General features: G+C 38.7%; 1 protein-coding gene across 1 annotated transcript; it reads left to right on the top strand.

Annotated features, from left to right (window-relative positions):
* Positions 1-1,032: 1,032 nt before the first annotated feature.
* On the top strand, positions 1,033-17,962 carry LOC112107757 (exocyst complex component 3). Its single transcript, XM_029913368.1, has 9 exons — positions 1,033-1,146; positions 5,619-5,744; positions 7,993-8,093; positions 8,633-8,743; positions 10,437-10,587; positions 12,032-12,154; positions 13,914-14,075; positions 16,611-16,738; positions 17,241-17,962. The coding sequence occupies exons 1-9, from the start codon at positions 1,036-1,038 to the stop codon at positions 17,410-17,412; spliced, it is 1,185 nt and encodes a 394-aa protein (XP_029769228.1). The 5' UTR covers positions 1,033-1,035; the 3' UTR covers positions 17,413-17,962.
* Positions 17,963-23,260: the final 5,298 nt, after the last annotated feature.

Here is a 23,260-nt window from a genome sequence, read left to right as displayed (position 1 = left end):
ATAATTTTTTTCATTTACAATTTACAAAACACTGTAAAAAGTTTTTCCAAATATTGGAACCATTTCATAATTGTAATAAAACAATTTATGAAAGTGTGCTTTGCTTGGATAACTCCATTTTGGGGTTTGGAAGATGAAGGGCTGTTGCTACTATCTTATGCTTTGGTGGGGTTGTGGCTTTAGTCATGTGTGCACACACAGTTTTGTCGTCTTGCTTTAATATCTTTATAGTAATATTTTAAATTCAGATGAGTTTAATTTTTGTTTTTGCCCTTGCTAAATTGCATAAACATTAGGGTTGCCCTACGTTCTTCCTCCTACAAAAAAGGTGACCTCTTCATCATGACTACAGCATATAGTACCACTATTGTACTGAACATTTGAGCTATATTTCTAGGTCTGTAACAATATGTGTGTATATACTGTCTCCTCTTTTATATTTATTGTATACTTTTAAAGAACTATAGTGTTATTGTATGGCTGCTTAAAAGAAACTATGGGATGATCGGTATTGTTGACTGTGGATACGTTGATCATTATTGACTCTCCTTTCTGATGATAGGCTTCTGTACTTAAAGCTCTGATTATGTTTAATTGTTTACACTAATACCCCCCCCAATTTTAGAATGTATATGTTCTGTGTCTACAGTGTCTGTGTCAGAAGTCCATAGTCAGCACAATTTTGTTTTTTTATGTATAAAGTAAAGTTATTAATGAGCAATCATTCAAAGTTCTAGATAAAAAATAATTTAGAAATGGATATAGGGATAACATTTCTATATTAAAAATATATGTACGTAAATGAATTAGTCCTTTAAATATTTTTGGTTAGCCAAATAGTAGTTCTAGTTTTGAGGTTTCTTTGTACTTTCAATTAATTTATTTCCTGGATTGTTTAAGAATTTTCAGAGACTTGTAAATAATGAAAAATCATCTGTTGAAGTCGTATCAGAAAGGTTGCAAATTTCTATAACTTCTTTTCTTTCTTCATTTGCAATTTATGGTTTTGTTTCATTTTTTCATTTCAGTACAGAGATGATGGGAAATTCCGAACTGGCCCCAGAAGTGGATGTAAATTCTCTAAATCCTTTAATTTCACAAAATGTGATAGACCAGCTTCTTAGCAAGTACATGTCGACACTTACTGTAAGTAACAGTAAACTTCTGGACTCCTTCAAATAAAAATAAGACACCTTGTGTTTGTACCTAAATTCTTAAAATGCTGTTTCATCAGAGGAAAAACTTGTGACTTTTTCTTAAACTTTAATTGGGTGTAATGAACTTCATATACATGAGAATTTAGCTTTGAACAGTTAATCAAATGATTTCATGGCTACATTTCACTAAAACACAAAGGATTATTTATGCTTTATAGAAGTTATTAGCCATTAGAAGTGGCCACTGTGGTGTTTTGTAATTTAGCGACTCCTAAATTCACATAAATGGTTAGATTACATATAGAGGGCTGTCAGTTAATTGCAGTTAATACATGCAATTAACACAAAACAAATTACTGTATATGCTCATTCATAAGCCGAATTTTTTTAGTTAAAAAAAGGGAAGCACCAGAGACGGGGTTGGCTTATGAACGGGTTTAGAGAGGGAGAGGTGGGACACGGCCCCTCCCCCCAACAGAGGGAGCAAGGAGAGGCAGCACAGCCAGCAGAGCCAGAAGGGAAGAGGCGGGACCAGAGTCTCTCTGCTTCTGGCCACATTGCTCTCCCCACAGCCTCCGAAGCAGCTGCAGCTCCGGGGCTGGCAGGCTGCAGCCGTGCTGCTTGGCCCCGCCCCCAGAGCAGGCTGTGGCCGTGCCTCCCGGGCACCGGAGCATGCTGCGGCCATGCCGCCCGGCCCAGCCCGCTGGAACATGCTGCGGCCGCGCTGCCCGGTCTGGCCCGCCGGATCAGGCTGCGGCTGCGCTGCCCAGCCTGCCGGAGCAACTCCAGCCAGGTCAGAGACATCCTCCCCTGGCCCTCCCCAGGTGGGAAGGGATGGGATGGGGAGAGTGTGGAGGGGTGGTCACAGGGGTTACTCCCCTGACTCCCAGTTGCTGTCCCGGCCTGTCAGGGTAAGCAGCTGGTGCGCCAGGACACTTTGTTTACTTAGGTTTACCTCTGTGCCTGCGGACGCTCGAGGTAAACAAACCATCTTAGCCCACCAGTGGCTTATCCTGATGGCTCGGGAGCCAAAATTGCTGACCCCTGAATTATAGGGTCGGCTTATGAACGGGTTATAAAAATTTTCCATTTTTACTTATGCATCTTGGGGGGGTCAGCTTATAAACGCACCAGCTTATGATCGAGTATATACAGGTAATTAGATTTTAAAAAATAGCTGCAATTAGTTGCCATTTTAATCACACTGTTAAACAATAAAAGAATACCAACTTAAATTGGTATTCTAAATATTTTTGGATGTTTTTCTTCATTTTCAAATACATTGATTTCAATTACAAGACAGAATACAAAGTGTAAAGTGCTCACTTTATTATTTTTTTATTACATATATTTGCACTGTAGAAAAAGATGAACAAAAGAAATAGTTTTCAGAGTAGCAGCCGTGTTAGTCTGTATCTGCAAAAAGAACAGGAGTACTTGTGGCACCTTAGAGACTAACAAATTTATTTGAACATAAGCTTTCATGGGCTACAGCCCACTTCTTCGGATGCATAGAATGGAACATATATTGAGGAGATATATACACATACAGAGAGCATGAAAAGGTGGGAGTTGTCTACCAACTCTGAGAGGCCAATTAAGTAAGAGGAAAAAAAACTCCCACCTTTTCATGCTCTCTGTATGTGTGTGTGTGTGTGTATATATATATATATATCTCCTCAATATATGTTCCATTCTATGCATCCAAAGAAGTGGGCTATGGCCCACGAAAGCTTATGCTTAAAAGAAATAGTATTTTTCAGTTCACCTCATACAGGTCCACTCAGTCCTACTTCTTGTTCAGCCAATCACTAAGACTAACAAGTTTGTTTAAATTTACGGGAGATAATGCTGCCCGCTTCTTATTTACAATGTCACCTGAAAGTGAGAACAGCCATTTGCATGGCACTGTTGTAGCCAGTGTTGCAAGGTATTTATGTGCCAGATAAGCTAACCAGTCGCATGCCCCTTCGTGCTTTGACTTGTAGGCTCTAAAGTATTATGGTTTGAATGCAGTTATGTTAAAAAAAAATTCTACATTTGTTGCACTTTCAAGATAAAGAGATTGCACTGCAAGTACTTGTATGAGGTGAATGAAAAATACTATTTCTTTTGTTTATCTTTTTTACAGAGCAAATCTTTGCAATAAAAAATAATATAAAGTGAGCACTGTACACTTGTATTCTGTGTGGTAATTGAAATCAATATATTTGAAAATATAGAAAAATATCCAAAAATATTTATAATAAATTTAAATTGGTATTCTATTATTGTTTAACGGTGCGATTAAAACAGCAATTAATCATGACTATTTTTAATCTATCGATTAATTGTGATTATTTTTTTAATCGTTTGACAGCCCTAATTATATACACTTATAGACCACTAAATTCTGGTACTGTAACTATATCAAAATTTGGCATACAGTCTTTTCAGCCGTGGGCTCTTTCTTCACAAACACCCTGATCTTCTTGCATGTCTGTCAGCTTGACTCTTGTATGCAGTATAGTTGTAGCCATGTTGCTCCCAGGATATTAGAAAGACAAGGTGGGTGAGGTAATCTTTTATTGGGCCAGGAAAAGATATACCTCATCCACTTTGTGTCTCAGCATGACTCTTGAGCAGACATGATAGAAAAAGGCTTTTAATGAGCAGATGGTTTCCATGATACCTCAGGACTATCTAAGGTCTACCTATTTTACTTATCCACCTTCCAAATCTGGGAGTTTTTGGAGTGTGGCACAAAGCTAGGAAACGTTTTGCCTTCTTTCGGGATGGGCATGTTAACAGCCAAAATATCTGCCTTGGGTCCAAGTGGCTGCCACTTGAAAAATATTTAGGTGTAGAACAGGTTAAAAAAATAGTTTGTGAGGAATTTTGAAAGTTTTTCATAGGATTAAAAATGGACCAATTTTCCATTTTTGATGAAAGTTTGAGATTTTTTATTGAAATTGTGTTTGAATTAGTAATTGAAGGCTTTTCTTTACAAAAACATACACCTTCAGTAAATGAAAATGTCCTGTAATTGTTTTGAACATGATTTTGACAAATTTCAATTTTAAAAAGTTTCATTTTTTTTGTGAAAAACTTCAAAGAAGTTGACTGATCTTTGCAAAAGCTTTGTTTTGGGAAAAAAAGGCCATTTTTGTCAAAATAAATTTTTGGGTGTGAAATTTTGATCACCCCTATTTAGATGACAGTCATTTCATCTGAGTACATTCCGTGTATGAGTGCATTGAGTCAGCCTGCTCTTCTACATAGGGAAAAGTTCAGAGCTTTATGATTTCCTATCTGCTACTACAAGTTATAACTACTGACCTGGAGAAACTTAATTACTGGGTAAAAATTTACCCTAATCGTCCAATTGCATCTATTTCACCATAATCTCATTGGTGAGGCTTTGCATCCTGAATGCCCTCTCTATCCTTTAGCACCCCATAGTTCATGTTTACTATGAAGTGGCTGCAGGTCATGCTAATACATTTTTGTTTAGTGCTTTGCATTGATAGGAACCCCAGGCCTAGTTCTATGGGGTTGATTTTTTTCTTAGTTCAACATGCATCAAAATAATTTGGGACAGGACAAAACAATTTAGAGCAGAAAGTAAAAGACATTATCATTTTCCCTTTGAAAAACATAGGCAATATTTAGGTAGACTGCAAAGACAGTCCTCGCTAAATGCTAACTTTGAACACCGTCTCCTCTTCCAGAAATGTCCATGGGATCTTTAATGGCCACAAGCAATCAGAACCGTGGTTTTACATCTCATCCAAAGCCAGCTGTTCTTAACATCATTCTTTGGAATTCATTCAGTATTTACTCAAATGGAAGAGTGACATTGATTGTTTTCTGCAGCATTTGAGTTTTCTTTAGAACTTAGGAATTGCTATATTGGGTCAGACCGATGGTCCATCTAGTTCAATATCTTGTTTTTGACAGTGGCCAGTGCCAGATGCTCCAGAGGAACATGAAAGTAGTCTTAGGCAGATGTGGGATAGTCTGTCTCCACATTAAGTCTCTTCCTAATCCTTCAGCTAGAAATTGGTTTAAGAGCTGAAGCATGAGGTTTAATGTTTCTTCCAAAACTTGTTAAGTGTTAGCTCTTATATATAATGTTCTATTTCTTATTGAATTTTGGAGATCTCCCATCCAAATACTGGCCAAACTTGATTTAGTTTAGTTGGAATCTTGTGAGATTGTAGTCTGAAGTGGTATTGACCTTTTTGTACATAATCAGTGTGAATCTCAATTTTGTATATGGCACCTCAATACTGCAGTGATGGTTGTAACAGTAGCCATGAGAGTGAGTGAAAATTGATTTTTCTTATTGGTTAAAATACCTTTAATTATGAAAAGGGATATTTGTCTAAAGGCCATAGTGGGTTTTTTCCTATTTTGATTCCAGGTAATTTTGTCTTTGCTTTTTCCTGTTTCTTTTTAATCTAATTTTATTTATTGCAGTCCAACATCATTGGTTGGCTACGAAAAGCACTGGAGACAGATAAAAAAGACTGGATAAAAGAAACTGAGCCAGAAGCAGATCAAGATGGGTACTATCAGACTACACTCGCAGCTATTGTTTTTCAGGTATGAGTTAATTTTAAAAAAAATTCTGAAAAAAAAAATAGAAAAATGGAGCAGGTGGAAAAACAAGAAAACCGGGAAGCTCTTGAAATGCAGATTCTTTGTATCAATATAGATTGAATTGGTTTCATTTTCTTATTATGAGATGCTTACCTAGAAGAGTGGCAGCCTCTTGAGCTGGAAGAGTGGACGTTAAGAATATTGGTAACACTTTCATGGTTCTCTCATAAAATATGTAAGAATGTCCAGAAACATCAATGAATCGTTCATGATTTTCTTCTTTTTTCTGCCGTACTGATAGTATTTTGCATGCTACCTACCTCCTTTTCTGTACAGCATCATTATAGGAAGGGAAGGAATGTTTAAAAACTGACTGAAGCTTCGTTTCTTACCCATAGACAATACTGAGTAGGAACATCCATCTTTCCTACTTTTACCTTAAATTTTTGTTAAATTGGAATCTATGAAACACCTAAAGAATGTTATGTAAGGGTAGGAATGAAATGGAATGTTGAAGAGATTGTGCCCGGATTCACCCAGGCACATTCTTGCATTCTACAAGCTTAAAGGTGACCTAAAAAAGGGGTAAATGGGTTTGTGGCTTTTCTGTACTTGTGTGTATGTGTGTTTGTATTCCTTTTTTTAAAGGTCAGGACATGTCTCCCTCTTCTCCCCTTTGCCCCTCCGAAAAAAAAGTTGCTGTTGGTTTTTTTTTTTTCACTGCTTGTTTGGGTTTTTTTTACATTAGAAAGTCAGATTTTGTCAATTGTGGAAGAGTACGACTGACTGGCAATCTAGTAGGTTCATGACATCCGTGATATGAAGGATGTGAAACCTGAATGAAAAGGGAAATTATTCTTATTCAGACAGTTTAAAACTGTTCATTTGGGCATTTTTTGTTGGCATTTGTATGCTAACACCTGTTTAACTAAGAGCCTGTTTATATTAGAGAAATTTGCACTGAAGTAACTACTTGTATATCTACTTCTGTTTAAACTCCTAATATGGATTCTCTACACTGATGCAAAACTACCCATGTAACTTACTTCAGGAAGCTACTGAAGTAATCATACTGGTACAGTGCATCAGTATTAGAGGTTTACACCAGAATAGCTACACTAATGCAAATTTCCTAATTTAGATCGGCCCTAAAACACTTGGGAGAAAAGCTCTGTGAAGGATCCAAAACCCTCACCATTTAAATGCTACTTCAGTTAAGAGCTCCCACCCATCCACATGTGAATCATGAAAGAAGTCCTTCAGCAAAAATAGGGAAGACAGGTCTTGATGTTCCTGATACTTCTAAGATTAAAAAAGTAGAACAACCTCCTTTTTTTGTGTGTGGGGGAACCTTTCAAACATTCTTTATAAATCATAAAAAGTAAAGTCACAAAACCATTTTTTTAATTTTGCAGGTTACCTTTAAAAGTAGTTGGCAAATATCTTAAGTAAGCAGATGAGTTTCTTTTCCCAGTCTCTCACATGTTCCCCACCTTGTCTCCATGACCTCATCCACACTAAGATTTTAATCAAATTCATCCACACTTGTACTAGCACCAGTTCTGGTTATGGGTTCTGAACAAGGCTAGATGACAAATAGTTAAAATGCTGGTGACTGATCTACACTAGCACAACAATCATTGACCGCCTCGGTGGAATAGCTTCACTACTAATGCAACAATGAAAGACTTTCAGAAACTTGCCAGCATAAAGGTAGCTTGCATATCCTCTCAAGTTCTCATTTATTTCCCTTCTTTTTTTCATCTGTATGTCTTCTCCCATTTCCTTCCCATTCATCCCCCACAATTTTTAGAGCACCTTTATCTTGTGCCGAATTGTGAGCATTCTTCTGATGCCAAGTTATCTCTTGCATATGTAGGAATAGGTAGAAATGCTGCAGGAGCTGACTTAAAGACGTTGGTCCACCATGAAGAGCAAATCCGCATTGATTTGGAGATGGGGGGAATCCAGAGTGATGCTTCCTTACATGAAAAATATCTGACTGCCTCTCAGTACCATTTTTAAAAAATCGGACATTTGTGGATGCCTGGCAAGAAGTTACCTGTTAAATTCATGGCAGTTGCTATTCTGTGGATTAGCAGGAGAGAGTTTATGGATTTAATTAAAAAAATGCAGGGGATCTCGCACCAGTTTAAATCTCCAAATAGCATTTTGTAGGGAATCCTGCCATGTTTGTGTCGCTATTCCAGCTATTGGTCTATCTTTATAACTAAGCTATTTCTCATTTTAGATGTTTGAGCAGAATCTTCAGGTAGCTGCTCAGATAAGTGAAGATTTGAAAACGAAGGTACTGCTTCTCTGTCTTCAACAAATGAATTCATTCCTGACAAGGTAAAAAAAAAAAAAGGGGGTGGGTGGGATACTCTGGAGTCTTAGTCCTCCCTCTCTCGCTGTCCCATACTCCTACCTTTGCTTCCTTGTACATGCTTCCCTATTGCCTGATCCCTGTCCTCTCCCAGATATGCCACCTGGTCCTTTTTCCACTGAACATGGTACCTTGCTGCTTTTTTCCTTCTCTGCTCCCCCTGGAAATTTTGTTCTGTTGGTGACTGGCAGCTCCAGTCCCACTGGTGGTCAAGTTCTTGAGATCAGCTCCTGACTCTATATCTTCTGCAGTAAAGCGATGGTTCCAAATAGAGGCAGCTAGGCAGGCACATCCTTCTTACACTCAGCTGATTTTTAAAGTCTTGCAATGGAAATCCTAGAGACCTGTAGAATCAGGTGGAAACAAAGAGGAGATCCAATACTATGTGACCAATCAGCTTTCCACAAAACACATTTTTGTAAATGTTCTTCAGGCTGTCAGTGGGCATTTGGCTTAGAATTGTGTAGCTTTTCATCTATTTAATAGCTCTTTGGGTTTGCTACAGGTACAAAGAAGAAGCCCAATTATATAAAGAGGAGCACCTAAAAAATCGTCAGCATCCTCAGTGCTATGTTCAATATATGATTGCCGTAATCAACAACTGTCAGACCTTTAAGTAAGTTTGCACATTTATACAGTATTGTAAAAAAATAATCAATATTTATTTATTTATCTCAATTTATAATGCATATAAGAAATCTAAACTGAGGGCCGCTATTGGCGAATGTCCTTCCAGCTGTTCCTTCTTTTTTATACCAAGGGGGCTTCAGCTCAAGTGTCTCAACTGACTGCAGAGGGAAAAAGGCAGGTCCCAATCCATTTAAGGTGACACTGAAATTGGCCACTGAGCAAAAGCAGCTCAGGCTAATCAAGCTGTCCACCACTTAAAATAAAACCACCAATTAAGACTTTGCAGAGCTTTGGAAGAAAAATAACTTTTTTTTTTTTTTTTTTTTTTGCCTCTCTGAGTCATGGCATGAGAATTTAAAGAAATCTTTATCAATTCGCTTTAGCCCATGGCTTCTGCCTTACACTTGATATGTCATAACTCATCTGTAAACCACTGTGGCCTGTGTAGGCAAAGCTGGAGAAATGGGTGTGTAGAGACCACTGTAACGATTGAGGATACTTTTTTTATTATAAAATCTTACCAAATGCTTAATAGGTTGATCTGGAAGAGGACCAATATAATCCCTCATGATCTTTTGGTAGTACTGTGGATTCATTACATTTTGAAGACAATCAAATCATATCCCTTGTTCTGACAGGATAGGGGTGCCCCAATCTCAAAATGTAGAAAATAATGGTCATGAGGAGGGCCTAATTTCCAACTTTCTAACCTCCAGTTTTGGCCCAAATATTATATCAAAAGTGTGATCAACTATGTGAATGGAGCCCGTAACCATCTGTAATGGGCCTATGGTGGTCAGTGCCATGAAAACCTGAGATGATTCTAAGAATTCTTCATGGATTTTTTCAGTCCCTGAGCACTATCAGCCTTGCTTCTTCCAAATTGCTATAGTGAAGAATTTTATTAGATCACACAGGGATTTTGAAGTACAAGAGGGAAGTTACAACTTAACTCCAGCCTGGGACTTTCGTCAACGATTAAAGATGAATACCCTTTATTCAGTTCAGTTTTGGGGTAGGAGACCTTCAACTTTTCAGAGTGGATGCAAAAAGAATTATGTTCCCTCCCTATCAATCCCCCTTTTGTTCATGCTGTACTAAATACCAGCCTAGTACCAACTGTTCCCAAATGAGTCCAGCTATAATGAGATTTCAGTAATATACACAGAAGAGGAGCCCTCCTCCTTAATTAAATCATAAACCACCAATCTTGCATTTAACAGCATACATCTAAGACTGGAATCTCTTCTGACATCCCAGCTTCTTGAGACCTGACTATAGGCCAAAATAATGCAAAAGAGATTGAATATCTAAACATTGGTGCCAATACCATGTTTTTTCTTGCCTGGTATCTCACCTGCCCATTACTTCAGAGATTGAGGGACTCAAACCCTCACATCCATTCCTTTGGCCCTCCAGACCTCTATAGCTGTAGAAAAGTAGTCACACATGCTTAGCGGCACCCTAAGGTAGTAATTAAAGCGACGTAGCCGGGTGCTGGAATAAAGACCTACAGAGCAGGCTACAAAGGCCATTCATCCTCCCAAACCAACACCACCCAATGTGTCATTCATGCATACACATGCCCTCACAAACACAATTTAATAACCATTAATAACAGTGCGTACTAGTACATACATGTCAGACTGGATGCTGAAAAATGTTCTTGTTTATCGCAGAGAATCTATAATCAGTTTGAAAAGGAAATATTTGAAAAATGAAATGGAAGAGGGAATGTCAAGCAGCCATGCAAACATGGATGTAATTTTAGACACCATTGCCAAGGAAGGATGCTCTAGCCTGCTAGATGAAGTCTTCATGGATTTAGAGGTTGGAACTTATTTTTCCTCCAAAAGGAGCCTTTTTTATTATGAAATTCAGGAATAAGGACGTTAATTAAGAAGCTATCTTGGCTGCTAGTTAGGTGGGTTTTGTATTGCATAATAGCAATATGTCAACAAACTTGCTAATGCAGGGTAATATATGTAGTATGTTGTGTAAAAATAGACTTGTGTACACTTCACACAAATGATTTGAGCAGGCAGTGTGTGTCTAGCATATATAAGTATATTGTGCTGACGTAACATTTGAGTATCCAAAGTTGTAGGGAAAACAAAGGCTAATATATTGCATTATTTGGGAAATAACTTAAGATCACGTAATGAGAGTGTATCGAGCACATGTTGAAGGGGGAAGAGTTAAGGTTGTGCCTACAACCTTAACTGTGGCATTTCCTAACTTTTTGGTTCTGAAACATGCAACTTTAACATGGTTTCTTGTATGGCATTTCCCTTGGAATGTGGGTTTGGTTTTTTTTAAAGAAAAAAGTGGGGAAGAATAAAAAGGAGTCGACTCCTCTAGGACTTAGTAGCTCTGTTGCTTTGCAACAAACTAGCAATAGCACTTTTGAATTCCATATTCTGTAAGTGACTACAAGCCATATCCATGCACCATGGAAGGTTCACAGAAAAGTTTTTTCTTGTGAACCTTAGGAGCTGCTCAGCTCCAGTTACTTATTTATCATGAAGTATATGGGAATTAGGAACAAAATCTTCCCACTCTAGTGATTGTCCTTAGAATTCCCCAGATATGCCCCTTGCCTCGACTTCTTAACTCCCTGTGCGAACACTCACATTATTCATATAAGATATAAAATACAATATTTTATAAAGAATTATTCTTAGAGAGGGAAATGAAGAATTAAGACTTAAGAGGCAAATAAAGTAAGTGGGGAGAGGTGGTGGGGAAAGAATCAGACATTTAGGCCACCAGTTTTGGTGTGGACTTGTGGAGTTCTGGGGGCAGTAGCCAATCAGAGGAGGAATTTGTAGTAGCCAATCATAGCTCATTCGGGAGAGGACAGATAATATTTCAGTATAAGAACAATTACAACTGTTACATAAGTATCTTTTATCTTGGGCTAATAAACATTTTGGTCTTTTCACTTCTGAGTTTATTTAGACAGGATATAATTGTTACCTTATCCATAGTAAACACCTTTAAACTGTCAATGAATTAACACAAAGCAAATACTAGAGTCAATAGTTGGGTGCTTACTTTAGTTTTTGTATGCTAATATTGCAATACTATCCTTTTTTACTACCAGTCTGATCTATTTGCATATGTAGTTATTTCATATGAAAGACTTACAAACGGTCTACATTTGTGGAATCAACTTTACTTGTTGTTCTGAACTTCATTTTAAGATCTGTTGGAAATGAGGGCATAGGCACCCTTCAGAAATTTTTCTGATTAATTTTTGTTGTTTTTTCAGCCACATCTCAATGAGCTGATGACAAAGAAGTGGCTGACTGGATCTAATGCTGTGGACACAATCTGTGTCACTGTAGAGGATTATTTCAATGATTTTGCAAGAATAAAAAAACCCTATAAAAAGGTATTTTACCTAACATAATTCTCAGGTAATATGCTCTGAGTATCAAGTCGGATTAATTCGTTGAACATTTTATTAATTTATGTAATTCAGAAAAAATAAATTGTCTATTAGTAAAAACAAATCTATCACAAAAAATCCTAATTTTTTCATGTCTCCTTTGTTCACTCAGATTCCTATTAACTCTTCCTAAGGAAGATTGGGACTAATGGATTGAGCCCATAAAGTTCACAGGAGTTTAGTATAGCACTATTTCCTCACGACTGTTTATATAGAGATTTTGGTCTCGACACTAACGCTGTACTTCTGCAATACATTCTTGGAATTGCATGTTCTGTAAATTCCAGAACCAATATAAAGCAATCAGCCTACTTGAGGCCATAAACCTCATGCTAAAAGTAGAATTGTTAGAGGCATAATGTCCCAACTCAGTTCCTTTGTTTTCTGTCTGCCAATGGATCTTTGAACTGCCGCTGTACAGTAGATCAAACCTACTTTTTATCTTTTACTTTTTAATATATTGTGCTTGAGCATTTCCCTTTAATCAGTTTAATTTTAATTCAGTTTTGTGTAGTTAAAATAATTTTTACAAGGTTTTCCTCCCTGCTTTCTAAATTATCAACATAAAATGGCTGAAGCTGACATGGAGATCAGGGTTTAGGAAAATTCGCTGAACATAAAATCTGATGCATTCTCTAATCATTTGGAATGATTGGAATAAGGATCCTCTCCCAAATTACATGTAGCCTATGCCTCCCTTACTTTTCAGGCTCAAGAGATCAGTAGAGACTGGTCAGATTCCTTCTGATAAAGGACTTTTAGCCCTAGTTAAGACAATTTTGGCATCTTCACCTTCCATATTTACAGGTTTGGAGGTCTAACACTTAATCATAGTACTACTTCGTAATTTAAAAAAAAATTCACAAGAAAAAGACCAGTCATTCCTGGAATTAGTCCTAACCCATGGATCAGCTTGCCTTACAAGGATACTTCTGTCACCCTGAAGCAAAAATGTCTTGCACAGAGAAGAGCTCTGTCTACTTCAGAGCTTGGCACTGGCTTTTCAACACACAGTCTGTACCACCATCTCATTTTAAGGGATTTGGGCCAACACAGCTTTTGGCAACCAGCAGACCCTTACTTTCATCTGCTCCCTCAGCACCACCGTCTGCCTTTTCATCATTGAAGACACAGTGTAGTCTACCTCCTTGTCACCAATAGCCTGGAGGACACTGAGTTTATCTGTGTTGGAACCTTTGGTAAACATTTAGGAATCTGTATCAAGCTCCCCTTAAGTCTTCCACAGACATCATTTATCTACACCATTTCTTGGAAGTTTCTGAGCTCCTAAACAGTCCAGATCCATCACCAGAAACAATCTTATCTCTACTGCCTCAACCTTACCGGTATCTGTCCCTTCCTTCAGCATAGGGGATCTGATTCTTATCTCTGCTACTCCAGTGTAAATTTAGAGTAACTCTGTGCAACTCAGTAGCATTACTTTGGATTTACATCTGTGTGTCTGAAACCAGATTTTGACGCAAAGACTCTGCAGCTGTTCATAAGATTCCCCACCGGCAAAAGCAGGTTTTTGAAACTTACAAGAACCTTTCACTGCTGCTGCAGGCACTTGTCAGGGAAAGCTATCTTTGGGCCAGTTGTGAGTGCAGAAGTGCATTTTTAAAGCCTGATTATAACTCTCCAGAAGTGACAGGTAATTTTTTTAATTAACTGGTACAACTCTAATATTTCTCTTCCTCAGAAAATGACTGTTGAGGCCCATCGTAGAGTGGTTGTGGAGTACATCAAGGCTATCATGTTAAAACGTATATCTTTCAAGAATGGAGAAGAAAGAAAAGATGGTGCAGAAAGAATGATCAAAGAAGCAGACCAGTTCAGGTTTCTGTTTAAAAAATTGGCAGCTGTAAGTATTTATACCCTCCAATTGTGCCATTAACCTGACAGTTAATAAAGGATCAGATATGTAAATTTGACTGTTCCTAAAGATGTATAGACATTTAATTCTGGGGTAAAACATCATATGCAAGGTGTTCAAACTTGTTGATTGGTCTGAAGAGACTTTTCTATTTTCTGTTTAAAGTTTTCTGGGGCATTATTGCATCCTTTCTGGAATTCTGAGTATGAATTTAGGCTGTAATGTTGGACTCCTGAATTCAGTTGTGCAGAAGTTTAATATACAAGATGGCTGCAGTATTGTGTTGTTGGACCAATTTCTATTGGTGAAAAATAAAAGCTTTCAAGCTTACACAGAGCTCTTCTTCAGGTCTGGGAAAGGTACTCAGAGTGTCACAGCTAAATACAAGGTGGGAGAGGTGAGTTAACACATGATGCAAGAGACCATTCAAGGTGAAGTAGGCAGTTAATACCTGTACAGTCATAGGACAAAGAAGGGTTAGTGGGTTACAGGTTATTGTAATGATCCATAAATCCAGTGTCTTTATTAAGTCCCTAATTTTTGGTATCCAGCAGTTATGAATTTCAGATCCCAAACTCATCTTTTGAAGGTTTTTGTGCAGGTTTCCTTTGAGGACAAGGACTGAGAGGTCAGATATGGAGTGATTGTTTTGTGAAAAGTGTTCACCAACGGGTGATAGGATGTTTCTGTCATTAATCACTTTTCTGTTCGAGTACATTTGAGAGCCTCGTGATTATCTGGTTTCACTCACGTAGTTGTAATTAGGGCACTTAGTGGATTTATGGCTCATTACAACAACGTGTAGCCCACTAACCCGACTTTGTCCTGTGATGGGCAGTTAACACCTTGAATGGTCTCTTGCAACATGTTAACTCCTTATCTGTTCCACATTGTATTTAGCTGTGACTCTCTGAGGCCAGGTCTACACTACAGACCTATATCAATATAACAACGTCCCTCGGCAGTGTGAAAAATCCACATCCTGAGTGATGTAGTTATACAGACCTAACCACCTGAGGAAGACAGCGCTATGTTGATGGGAGAGTTTCTCCCATCGATGTAGCTACCACCTCTCAGGGAGGTGGATTAATTACACTGATAGGAGAAGCTCTCCCATTGGCATAGTAGCATCTTCACTAAAGTGCTGTGGCTGCGCTGCTGTAGCACTGTACATAAAGACAAACCCTGAATATCTTTCCCAGACCCAAAGAAGGGCTCTGTGTAAGCTCAAAAGCTTGTCTTTCACCAATAGAAGTTGGTCCAATAAAAGATATTCTCTGACCCACCTTGTCTCTCTAATATCCTGGGACCGACACGGCTTCAACAACACTGCAAACAGAAGCTTGACACACAATTTCAGACACTTTGCATGTCAGTGCTGCAAGATGTATTCAACTATGGAATAATCTTTGAATGCAAGTGGTAAAAGACTTAGGACATTTTAAAACAATACTGGACCAAATATTAGAAGTGTACTGTAGGAATCAATCCTGCATCAACATAGAGGTGAACTAGATGACCTTTAATAGGCTCTAACTTCTGTAATACACATGGGAGTGACCCTGAACAATTATTTTGAGAAGTATCCTGCTGACGACTGAGCTTTGGAAGATGGGAATCCAAGATGCCTAAATAGCAAACAGAGTAAAAATTAGCTAATTAAAAAAAATGCGGTTCTTGTCAGAGATGAGCCTAGAGGAAGGGGATGTTCTATCCAACAGAATTGTATTACATTAGAACTTCGGAGTTACGAACACCTCAGAATTGGAGGTTGTTCGTAACTGAAATGTTCACAACTCTGAACAAAACGTTATGGTTGGTCTTTCAAAAGTTTACAACTGAACATTGATGTAATACAGCTTTGAAACTTTACTATGCAAAAGAAAAATGCAGCTTTCCCTTTATTTTATTTTTTTAGTTGTTTGCGTATAACTGCATTATATTTGCCTCTTTTTTTGGTCTCCGCTGCTCTGTCTGATTGCATAATTCCAGTTCCAAATGAGGGGTGTGGTTGACTGGTCAATTTGTAACTGTGGTGTTCATAAGTCTGTGGTTCTACTGTACTTGAAACTGGAGGCCATTCTCTTCAGAGCCATGAATCACTAATATGTGGTGGTGGTCTGACCTAAAGCAGACAAAAAAGTATTAATTCCTGAATATAAGGGGAAAAGAAAAGAGAACATTGGTGTATGAAAGAGTATCCAGCTGAAACTAAATAAATGTTTAGACACTCAGATAACCACGTGCTGGACATGGTACAGATTAGATTAGGCAAATAATATTGATCAAGAAAAACTAAAGTAGCTTCGTCCAGATATATTGGGCAAATTGGAGACCGAGAATGAGGAAGATATCATCTGTGGTAATTTGTGGCCTTTTTTTCCTTCCAATTTTACTAACAATTTGTCTTAAATTTCAGCTGAAGTTTTGAAAATAAACAATGCAGTTAGTGTCTGTAACAAAATACTGAGAGTAAAGGTTAAAGAATTTTTTTGCTTATGTTTTTTGTTATTCAATTTATAGGGATCTGGAGAGCACACTGAAGGGCTTTGTGACATCATTGTAGCCATTGCAGAAGTTATCAAGCTGACTGATCCTTCATTGCTTTATCTGGAAGTCTCAACTTTAGTTAGTAAATACCCAGACATCAGGTAATATCATTCATACTGTGTCTTAGCTTTGAGTTTTAACAGTACTGATTCTTTTAAGGTTAGTTCTAGGCTAGAGTAGTACTGTGTAGGCTATGTATATCCTTTTATTGTTTTTTCTATTGTATGGTTTAATCACCTTCTTGTGAGATCCATACAATAAAATGTAATATTTTAACACATGTATGCTAGAGTGGTGTGGGTGGATATGTACTCTGGCATATCAAAGGAAATATTTTGGGAATATAGAACAAATTTATATTACACAGCACTCATCTCATAGTTTCAAAGTGGGAGGAGAGAATTCTTTACAAAGAGACTGAGAAGTTGACCTGTGAGCACAATTTTTGAATGTCTGGAAGCCTGGCTAAGCTGCAAAGGTACTGTGGCACTAAGTCAAAAGATGATGGCTAGAAAATTTGTGATCTAACACATTTTGTCAAGTGCTTAATTACTTGTACAAATGTTTGTACTGACATTGCGGGTTTGTACCTTTGTTTGGCAGGGATGACCACATTGCAGCTTTGCTGACAGTAAGAGGAGATGCCAGCAGGGACATGAAACAGACCATCATTGAAACTCTGGACCAAGGTTCAAGCCAACCAAATCCTAACTATGTGCCAATTTTTAAAGAAATTACAGTTCCTACACTAAGTGTGCCAAAACTTCTTAAATAACTGACAAACTTGAGTTCATGTGTCATTTTTGGTATGGGATCAACATATTTGAAATGTTCAAAGGCAAATTTGGCAATGCCACTTTAAAGGACACTTAATATGATGCTGTTACTTATTGGGTATGAGTTTTTAAAAACTTTTGGTGCGAACAGTTGCAATGAAGATCCTGGAAACAACCAGCTGTAGAAATCACTAGCATGGCTGCTTGAAGAATGAAACTTTCTGATGGCCAGAGTGCTGTGTACTGACCACTTACACATTACAGCCATAGGCACCATCAGCAAATATATTTTCTCACAATTACTTAACCTCCTACTTTATGTATGTATTTACTCTGATGTAAAATTGTGTCAGAAAAGAGTTATGAAATTCACAAATGTTTAATAAAATGACTGAAATTTCTAGTATATAATTTGGTTCTAGGGTGAATAAATGAAAGAATTTGATACTTAAGGTACAATAATAATTTTTCATCCATTTGATTTTAACTTTGTGTGTATTAAGCACTGCCAAATGCCAATTAAATAAAAATGTTACAGCTTAAACACTGTATTCTTTGCACCTGTATAGATTCACTTTCTAATAACTGTCTCATAACTGTGAAGGTTTAAGTAGAGCAATTTACATCATTGTTTTGTTTTATTATAATCTAGTAGAGAATCACCCTTGGTAGCTTCTGTAGGTCAAATTTATTGCACACACCAGGAACTCATTGCATATTTCCCCCCGCCCCCCACAATGATCTATGTACCATTCTCCAATTCCCTGTATTTCAGGAATTCCCTCAACTTCCCCCACCCCCTTTCAGTGTCCCCATATCCCCCATGGCTGGGACTCTGTGTGCTCCTCCATTTCTCCCTCCACCACATGCCAGGGTCCTCCAATCTTCCCCCCCCCCCTTCCGGGATTGTGTGCCCCCTATTCTTTCTTCCTCTCATACCTCTGTTGCCTATTCTCTCCTTCCCCTCCTCCCCCACCATTCTTTGTCTGGGAGAAGAATAATTCAAGGTGTCAATATGTTAAACTTTATAGGGAACTTGAGCAGAGATGGTGTATTGTGCTGAAAGATGGCAATTGGTGCCATCAACCAGTTGTCTGATCTTTTGATAGTTGCACAGGTGCTATAATTTTCCACAAAACTTGAATTGTTCTGACCAGTGATGTCCTGAAATTTTGGAATTAATTGGATGCAGTATTCAGAATGTTACATACAGGTATTGCAAAGCCAGCACAAGCTCCACCAATTAACTTAATATAGTATGTAAGATGGTAATATTTACTCCTGGGGGAAATCTGCACTACTGTGCACGTGCATAATTAATGAGCCCTGCAGATTTCTAATTCTTTGTGCAGAAAAAAGCTTCTGCTGAAATGTTGCTGCAGCTCATGGCCAGTGAGGGGAGAGAGCTGCCTTCTTTGCAGAGCTTGTCAGGCCAGGTCAGGAGACAAGGGATATGGGGAGACAGGCAGCAAGGGGCTGCTGGGGGGTCAGATGGGTTCATAAGGGCTAGTGGGGGAGGAACGACTGGAGCAGGGAGGGGCTGAATGGGAGTGGAGGCACAGGGCCACAGGGGAGGGTGGGGACAGGAGTGGCTGGGAGGGGGCACAGAGACACATGGGGACAGGGGCGTGGCTGGGTGAGGGTACAGACACATGGGGCTGGGCGGGTGTGCCTGACTGAATGGGAGAGGCTAGGGGTCAGCCACGGTCTGCATGAGGGAAGCTCCCTAACAATCCCTTCCCACCCACCCCCCCAAAAAAACCTCTTCCATACTTTTCCCACCCATACCCAACAACCCTCCAAGTTCACACCCAGGCTCCTTCCCAGCAATTTATTTCCCTCTCCCTCAGCTCCTCCATTACCCCTGACTCCCCCAAGCCTTTGCACTGCTTCTGAGGGGTGTGGGAAATACGGTTCTGTATTGTAGTTTAAATGAATTACTACTCAGAGTTCTGTATTAATATGCCTAGTAAGGACTCTATTTGTCAAAAAACATTTCCTGAATCTTTTTTGTTGTCTGTATTGTTACAGACATACCTGTTGACAGGTATTTTGAAATAAATTACCAAAAATGATTGAAACTGGTGTGATTATATTGTGTTATTTGACAAATAAAATATGCAGAATTTTAAAATATTTTGCACATAATTTTTATTTTTTTGGCACAGAATTCCACCAGGAGTCAATAATTGTCAATAATTTTCTTGATGTTTTTCTTCCTTCCATAAGACTACCATTAAAGGAACACTTCAATGTAATATACAGTAAAATAACTACAACACATCACTAGGAAATTGTCAACTGCACAAATGTTAATGCACCACTAGGGATACAAATGTAAAAGGTTCTCAGGGTAATAATAGCCTGACTACACTGCAGATACTCAGGTAAATTCTGAAAGAGCTGAGGCCTGGAATCACTTAAAATTTGTACCTACAACATGAATTGTTGGTGTGAAGGTGGGTAAGTTATATCAATTATTTTTCACCCACAAACAATACACAGATTTGTGCCTGCCGTTGACCTGCGGTCTCAGCTTGTGACTGCAGCTAAGTTGGGGTGCAAAGTGCAAATTTTGAGGATGCAAAAAACATCTGAAAAAAAGGTTATCCCTTTGAAATGTTGACCCAATGTATATTATATGATTAAACAAGTAAAAGGGAGAGGTAGTGTTGGTGAATTTATTACTTCTGTGAGAACCTTACCTTTTGCAGTTCCCAACTATGACTTCAAGGGCCTGAACTTGCAAAAACATTTAATACCAAGCATAGTGCTTACTACTGAGACGTCGTTTCCCACTGAAATCAACTGGCCTTCTCATGGAAGCAATTGCTACATTTGGGAATAAGCATTTCCTGAGCACCTGGCACTTCCCATTTACTTCAGTGGGATTTGCAGGTACACCTCTACCCCGATATAACACGGTCCTCGGGAGCCAAAAAGTCTTACCGTGTTATAGGTGAAACCGCGTTCTATCGAACTTGCTTTGGCCTCGAGCATTTCCGTTATTAATAGTCAGCAAACATGCCTGCCTCCCCCATCTGACCCCCACCTACTTCGCACCCCCTGACTGACCCCTCAGAACCCCCGACCCATCCAACCCCCCCGCCCCTTGTCCCCTGACTATCCCCTCCAGAGACACCCCTCCCAAGACCCCACCCCCTATCTAAGCCCCTCTGCGCCTTGTTCCCTGACCACCCCCTCCAGAGACCCCCCCTGTCCCTAATCACCCCCAGGACTCCCATGCCCTAGCCAACGTCCCCGTTCCCTGACTGCCCCGCCCCCAGAAGCTCTGAATCATCCAACCCCCCTGCTCCCTGAGACCCTCTGCCCCTTATTCAATGCCCTGGCCCGGCACCCTTAACACACCGCTCAGAGCAGCGTGTGTCAAGTCAGACACGGTGATCTGCTGGAGCATGCAGCCCCGGCCCCCCAGAGCGCTGCTTTATCACGTTATATCAGAATTTGTGTTATATTGGGGTAGAGGTGTATGTCCATTTCTAAAAATCAGGCCATTTATATTTAGGCACTTAAATATGGATTATGCATATTAACTTTAGGTACACATCTGAAAATCTTGGCCACAGGCTAGTTCTTGATTTTGGGAGCAACTTGCTCAAGTATTTCAATCAGACATTTATAATCTCTCTCATGCAAATTGTCCCAGCAGCAGCACCTACTGCAGCTGTGTCCTGGTGTGCATTTCTCCCTGCATTCTGTGTGATGTCAAAGTCAGAGCTTCATGAGGAATTACTACACTTGTAGCAAGCTCAAAATGATTATTAGAACATTTAGCTTTATTTTAAAACATCTTCCCTAAAAATATAGCTAGCAGATGGCTGTAGTTAGGACAAGTTAAACGCCAAGTTTGGAAAATATTTTTGTTTAGTTGTGTGTGTATGCTCCTCCTCCCCGCCACTCCTCAATACTGTTCTCCCATCACCATTCTGTAACTAAAAGTGGAAGAATTATCCTCAAATTAAAAATAATTATACCTAGGCTTAAAAACAGATGTGGGTCTAAAAGACAATTTTTCAAACAGCTATGAACTTTTGAAAATAGAAAGTTACTGTAGCGTGAACATGACCTTAACAATAGCATTTGCTACCCCCAACACTAGAACGGGGGGAATAATTAATGATCAAACAGGAAGCAATGAAGGACTAGAAATGTAATTTACCATTTGAATGTGAACTCACCCGCAGGCAAGTCCTATTTTTATTTTGTAAAATTAACTAGAAAAGTAGAACTTATTTTGCAACAACTTTTGAAACTCTCCTTTTTATAGACCCAAATAGTGAGTTACAGTTCCTGCATATTAACCTGCATCAGACAGATCTTCAAACTATGTTCATTCTATCCACACTTGCAATTAGACTGTTTTCATCCATGGTTGCACCTGATTCCAACACCAGTTGTCAGCAGCAGACATTTCCTAGGGTAAACAAGACTACTGAGACAACGGCATTATTTGTAAGTGTAAAAAATCTTAAACAGTGACTCATACTACTTTAAAATATTTTTATTTGGTAAATATTTACTATAAGATACTACAAATCATTGAATTTTCCTTTGATGGAATAACTTTTTTACTGGTATATTTAAATTATGTAGTTGTAACTTGTTCAGGGATCCAGCTTGCATCTAAAATACGATGTCACTTTAAAACTAAAATAACTGGGAAAATTACTTATCACTGAGAGTGAGGTATTACATTAATTTTACAGAAAAAATATCTGCTCAAGTGGCTTTTAAATAGGGCTTTTGTTTGGCATCAAACAGAACTATGCCAAAAAGGGGATATAGAAAACAGGATAACAAATTCAAAGTGTTTATATAAATAAAGTAACATTTATTTCTTCCATAGTTATCTCTTTTGCTAACAATAGTAATCAATTTGTCTGTTGTGGTCTCTTCCTTATGACTCCAGCTGCCAAGTAACAGAACAAAAAATGAGTCCAATACCCTTAAAATGCTGCTCAATTTCCCTTCTCATCAGTCCATAGGATCTTTGCTTTCTTCTTCAACTGAAGTTTTTCTGCCCTTTTCTGGCATGACAGAAACTAGAGAAAGACCATCTTTTCCCTGAGCCTCAATCAGGGAAAGAAATTGAGCACAGATTTATAATCCCCTTAAATCTGGGCCTCTCTTGATAAAGAATTTCACTTTTCACCCTCCTTTCCATTCAAGCAGTTCCAAGTTCCGTTATTGCAAATCAATTGGACTGGATGGCTGGACAGCAGCACATGGTCCAGTCCTAGGGAACTGCTGAAGGTGTAGTGCCCTTGAGTCTATGAACTTGACCCTCATAACTCTGTAAGCATCTAAAAGATGATACTCAAAGCATCCATGTCAAGCTAGGGCTTTAACTCCCCTTCACCAAGTCGCAGTGCTTTCTCCTTCTTCCAAGTATCAACCAATTATGCCAGATAGGGTAGAACCAAACGGTTTCAACTAGGGTTGCCACCCCTACAGAACTGTCCTGGAGTCTCCAGGAATTAAAGATGACTCTTTAATTAAAGATTATGTCGTGTGGTGAAACCTCCAGAAATATATCCATCCAAAACTGGCAACCCTAGTTTCAACTTGTGCAAAGAACTAGTGGTCCAGACCTTTTCCTCATATTTTTTTCTTCTTACTACACCAAACATACACGAATAGTTTTCTATACTCAGCAAAGAGCCCTTCCTGCTCTTTCCTCCACTTATATTTTCCACTTTTCCCTTCCCCTCTTCCTCAAAGGAATAGTACACCCTGCTGTAGTGCTATGTGCAGGTGCTTACAAAATTTTCCTCCCCTAAATTCTTAGGTCTGGTTAGTACCACACTAGACACACAGCCACTCCAT

The sequence above is a fragment of the Terrapene carolina genome, unplaced genomic scaffold (genome assembly GCF_002925995.2).
Source record: "Terrapene carolina triunguis isolate 2854851 unplaced genomic scaffold, T_m_triunguis-2.0 Scaffold613, whole genome shotgun sequence".
Lineage (NCBI taxonomy): Eukaryota > Metazoa > Chordata > Testudines > Emydidae > Terrapene > Terrapene triunguis.
The sequence above is the reverse complement of the archived record's forward strand: the minus strand, read 5'-3'. Positions and strand labels throughout refer to the sequence as shown.